General features: G+C 34.9%; 1 protein-coding gene across 1 annotated transcript in view; it reads right to left on the reverse strand.

The window, feature by feature from the left end:
- The window catches only part of LOC132951259 (SLIT-ROBO Rho GTPase-activating protein 1-like), a 50,601-nt gene extending 48,794 nt beyond the window's left edge, over nt 1-1,807 (reverse strand). Inside the window, exon 1 of the mRNA XM_061023055.1 lies at nt 1,009-1,807. Coding sequence (XP_060879038.1) covers nt 1,009-1,117 — 109 coding nt within the window. The 5' untranslated portion in view covers nt 1,118-1,807. The remainder of the gene's footprint in view (nt 1-1,008) is intronic.
- Nucleotides 1,808-6,000: the final 4,193 nt, after the last annotated feature.

Here is a 6,000-nt window from a genome sequence, read left to right on the forward strand (position 1 = left end):
GAAGTTTGAAACTTAAATTATATATATTTTTTGGCAATACATATTATGTTTTTAGTCTGTAATCGTACAAACATAACTTGGTACACTCAATCTTTGCTCATTCGCCAAGCTTATATTTACTTCTGTTTTGTTTTCACATAAGCAAAAAACGTGTGAATCGTCAAGTTGATAATTTCTCAATTTTCGTTTTCTTCTGCACTTTATAATAATTATTAAAAACCATGGTTAAAAATGTCTACTTTCTCCACTTCAAATCTAATGTTTAAGTGATTCATCATCGCGAAAATTAGTCAACCATTACCACTAGGCCGATCGTGTTTTCCGATACTTTCATATAAAAACCGCTTAAATTGTACGACATAAATCCGTGTCCGTCGGATCTAAAAAAAACTAACGGGAAATCAGATATTATGTCCCATAACAGCCAGTACCTACGACGCGAGTTACCGTGTCACCAAAGACTGCGACGATGATACGACGGTAAACGGTCGACATAAGGATATCGTTTTCAACTAACCGTTTCGGTCTACGGAACAAGTGATAGAACACTCAAGGGCACACACATACCGTACATGGTACACGCCAAAATAAAAAGATAATAATTAAATGAAGTTTTCACTATCAGTTTTAAACAAAAATACGCATTTATCGAAAGTGGCACTGCCAAAGTTTGCTCCATAGTTGTTCTCAAGCAGCAATAAGAAATTATCGGTGTCTATAGGGCGCCAGCCGGTCTACACCCAATAAAACATCGGAATCGTGACGCCTACACAGTATCAGTCAGCCGTTACCGCAGAAAACGAAGAGCCATTGTCGAATAAACAAGCACGCATTGCGGTTTTCGTGAGCCTAGTCCATGACCTAAAGTCCTAAACCCATATACACTCAGACACTCGCTCAGGGTAATATTATAATAACACAACGATTCGGCGGGTCACGACTAAATGCTATATAATATTACTATTGTACACGTTCTGACACGCAATAGTTATTCTGATTGGTACTCACTGTTGAAGTACAGTATCTTCCTGGTGGAGCCGAGTCTGCGGATGGGCGACTTGAACGCCGACGCGTCCGCCTCGTCGAAGCCGCCGATCAGTTCCTCGGCGCACAGCATCTCTACGATGGACCGAATGGCTATGCCGGGAGGTGACCGTTATATTGTTACGAGACGAGCGGTTGGTAACCGTAGGTAGGTACCGCGATGGTCAAAACTATATAAACGCCGTCGGCACGGAACGACCGCGCTCGTTTACCGACTAGCCACCGCCACAGCAGCAGTCGGCTCGATCGACGTCGTCGTCGGGATGTTCGCGGTGACGACCGTCGCGAAACGCATAGCGCGAAAATCCGAGAAAAACACGATTACAGCACCGCGGTCAACAGGTGTGCTGCCGCTGTTAAATAAAAATAATACGGCGACGACAACGAAGAAAATATTAATACGATAATATTGCTATAATAACGCAGAAGAGTAAAACGCTTCGTCGTCGTACCGCGTCCGTCTGCCGACCCCAACCGGGCTTCTGTGTAGCCTGTAGGTACGTAATAACAATAATGTACCGTGCTGCCGTCTCGTTTACCTGCAGCGACTCGTCGTAATGTGCGTATATTGCACCACACACGAAAAATATCAACTGCCGATCGAATCCGCACACCTGCACACGCGACACCACCACACACACTGCGAATTATTGAAACGGCGACAAACGAAAAACGATTTTAAAGAAGGAAAAACACGCGACGGACGACGCGATAAAACCAGTTGACCTGGACGGACGCCGTGCGGGCTCTGCGCCGTCATCGGTCGTGTCGATGCGTGGTTACCGCGGTGTTGTCGGCGCCGCGGACGGGGCGGGGGAGAGCGGGCCCGCCGTAGTCGTCGTCGGGGAGACTTGGACCGCGCAGCGAACGGAGCAGCGCCATCTGTCGGCGGCGGCGGCTGCGGCGGCGGTTTACCTGCCTCGCTCCGCTTAAAAAAAACGTTTGTATCATTATATTTTATATTAATAATATTATTATTTTAACCCGTCGCGACGAGACGAAATCTCTTTCAGTCGGGTTTTCTTCTCATTATTACTATCGTTACCCGCTCGCGTATTTTATCCGTAGTCGTACGACCGATACGCAGCGTATAGTACCTACCTACCTACCTACATATACAATGTATAAAACAATCGAAAACAATAATTTTAAAAACGCGGCCGAGACCGAAACAATTTTTTATTTTACCGTGTAAGTAAGCGTAGGTATAATACGTTATTATTGCGTATCGTTGCAAATCTGGTCCACCACGAGAACAAAACAAATCTGTGGTCCGCGAACGGCCGAGGCGTACACGCGCGCATTATAATTTTTTTTTAATACCGAAAAAAATAACACGGTGCAACGGGATCGAAAATAATATATTATAATACACTGTATAATAGGACCTCGTAAGTAACATAATATAATACGGAACTAAAATATTATAATCGTGCAAAAAGCATCTGGTCCGTATTTCATTGTGCGTACCTACTCGGAGAACAACGAGGTTTGACGAGCACGCGTTCATATTATTATACACGCGTAGGTATATGCCTATTTAAATATTATATATTTATATTGTGTGAAAACGAATCCGTCGACTCGACTTGCGGTGCAAGCGTACATAAAATTCAATTAAAATTGATCCCGGTTTGGTTCTTGATAATATATTATATAGTTTTAAGGTTTAACGGTAAGCCATACACTTGAAACGAAAAATAAATACCCGTGGAATAAGTAATCCGCTTTAAGTGTGTTTAACCATGGTAAATAATATATATATTATTATGGTGTTTGTTTGGCGTATTATAAAATATTTTAAGTATTTTGAACGCATTTATTTTTTATGTGTTGAAACGTTAGGTATATATTTTAACGCAGCTTCAATCTTTGAAAAACAAATTACAAATGAAATCGAATAAAATTCTGCCCGTGTAAATAACATTATCTATATATATAATATATATAGTATATATAGATAGTCAATCTGCAGCCGTTTTACTTTAACCAACCAATACCCTCCCTCCTCACCCACCCCCCACCACTTGTATACTTGAATACAAATAATAATTACAAACGTCTGTTGTATACTTGTATAATATAAATTATTCGGTAAACTTCCGAATGCACTATATACGATTGTGTATACATTGGCTGATTGATCAAGGAAAACGAATTTCCATACTTCCAGATCCAACATACGTGAATTTATTTGCAACGTTGCCATAATAGGTATATACTATAATTGTATGTATGTAAAGGAAATTAATTGGCAAGTTTTTACAAACAAGTAATTATTATTACCTTTAATTAAGATAAGCTATCTATATAATCTAATTATGCTTATATACCCATATAACAGTAAATAATTGTCAATATCTTGAATTTAGGTTTTAAATTATAACACTTAGGTATTACATATTAGGTACCTACTGAATTATAATCTTAAATTTTACGGTAACTGTTTTTTTTTTTTTTTTTTATCAACACGATATTACTGGTGGATGACTTTTGCACCACAAATCACACTATGTGTCATTACGAGAGAAAAATACACGATAAAATAACGTTATAATAAACAAAATAATAACCATTGTATAATGCATTGCAACATTAGTAATACAAAAGAAAAACAAATTCGGTTTAACAAACTACCTTAAATGAGAATTCGAAGAACAAATATATAAGAAAACAAAACAAATTCCACTCAATTAAAACATAATAATAATTTATAACCTACTGATATAGGATAATATATAATTATATGTATAATGTGAATATTATATAAAATGATAATATGTATTAAATAAAAATAATAATTAATAGAACTTAGAGACTTATAGAAAAATAAAAAGTAAGTTTAAAAAGCATTAGTTAATTTGAATATTGAAACATACCAGAACACATAAGAACACTTTTAATCGAAAAAAAAAAATTTAGTAAAACTTTAAATATACTGTAAAACAAAAAAAAACAAAAGGTAGGTTACGCCTAAGAGTAAGTTTATATTGTAAGTACAATTTACAATAAAGAGATGTCACAAGGGTTAAGAGGTCAGTATGAAAAAAAATGGTTCGACTGCAGTCAGCCTTAGTTTTCTAACCAAGGAGGTTGTAAAAATTAAATGTTAAGCCTTAAACTTTTATACGGTAACAAAATCGTATAGATATTATTTGGATTGAATTAAATAGGTATCATCTATAATTATTGTTACCTATTCATGTTATAGTAAATTATTATTAATTTATATTATTTATTGTCGTTTAGTGTCATCGTTTAATTCTATACACAGATTTATAATTTATAATGTTTATGTCAAAATATAATATAAAACGTATTATACTATAATATATTTATATACAAACATGTACAATTATAACTTATAAGTTATACCTAACACAGTACTGATGAATGCACCGTAATTCGTTATTCGTACTCGGCATTGGACATCATCAAATTACAATAATAATTATTTATCTTCAATTGAACAACTCAGACTCTTATTATGGTTATTTGTTTTATTATGCGGTAGCATAATGTTATAATAAAACAACACGGTTTAAGATTACAACACGTATAGAAGGAAGATTAACATAATATTTGTGTAATATATAAAATATTATATCTGCGCAAATAGCATTATGTACCTAATTACAAACCTAACTTGATTATCATACGTTTATAAACAGCTGGCTTCATATAAAGGCATAATAATATAATATGTGATTTTTAAGTATTTTAATATCAATTAGCTACAGTCTTTATAGCCTTTATTTTGAATAATGCAAATTTTAACCATCGAACACTTGGTTAAAACCACGACTGCACAAAACTTACATAAAAAGGAACATTCGCACGCTTTACGGATGATATTGAAGTAAAACTCAAAATAATACCCTCGTTGACTGGGCTATAGTGAAAACAGTAGCTTTGATTTTTCAAATAATATAATACCTATATTATTAAAACTCCTGGAAAACTAAAGGTCAAGGATCATTCACATGTAACACCAAACCTATATTTCAAGCTATGAATAGTAATAATTCATACAAAAGTTATGTAAATAAATGTTTAATATATTGTCCGCGTTGGTTATCAATATTGTAATATTTTTGTCATCGCACTATCATCGTTATAATAGTTAATAGCTTATCCAAACACCGAAATATATTCATAGTTAATTATTATTTATGTATACATCTACATAATAAATTACGAAATTATATTTTCATGAGTTTCAACTCGTTTTTTTTTATTTAATATAGCTACAGCTATTAAAAAAAAAAAAACTATACACTCCACAAATTCATCACAATTAACGGATGAATAATACTAAAATACGTTTAATTTTACTGTGTACGTTATATAATATTGAATACATCTGTATGCAAAAATAATGATTAAATCAATCATCAAAATGTTGTCAGCAAAATGTTAGCTGCGTAGTAACTGGGTAAATTTACTCGACAGTACAAATATAGTATAGGTGCGTACATTTATTATTTTAATTTTCTGTCCTTGCAGGGGCTTGACGTTCGATGGACGCATAACTTAAGCTCAATGTCTTAAAAATAAAAGTAATCCATTCAACTCCAGACTCCTCCGACCTGTTCTGACCATTTTTCTGACCCAAGCTATCCGCAAGCAACTCTAAATTCATATAAGACTGTTATCAGACCAGTGTGATATTATGATATCCAAATACTGTGGGGCTCTGCCATGGGCCAAGCCTTCTAACCTATGAACAATTCAGGATTCCCAGTCAGTTTTCCTTTATCAAATCATCTCATCTTCTTTGTTTCAGAATTTCATCGATTCCTGCTTCGGACATTTTTCCGTATTGCAGTCCCATCGGTTTCGTGAATTTAAAATTATAAATTTGGATGACCCAACATTGAGTTACTGTTTTTCATACCGACAAAATTGCAAACTGAGCGTAGGTACGTATGGGGAAATAAATAAACAATTCTCGAA

This window comes from Metopolophium dirhodum, chromosome 8, assembly GCF_019925205.1.
Source record: "Metopolophium dirhodum isolate CAU chromosome 8, ASM1992520v1, whole genome shotgun sequence".
Taxonomy (NCBI): Eukaryota; Metazoa; Arthropoda; class Insecta; order Hemiptera; family Aphididae; genus Metopolophium; species Metopolophium dirhodum.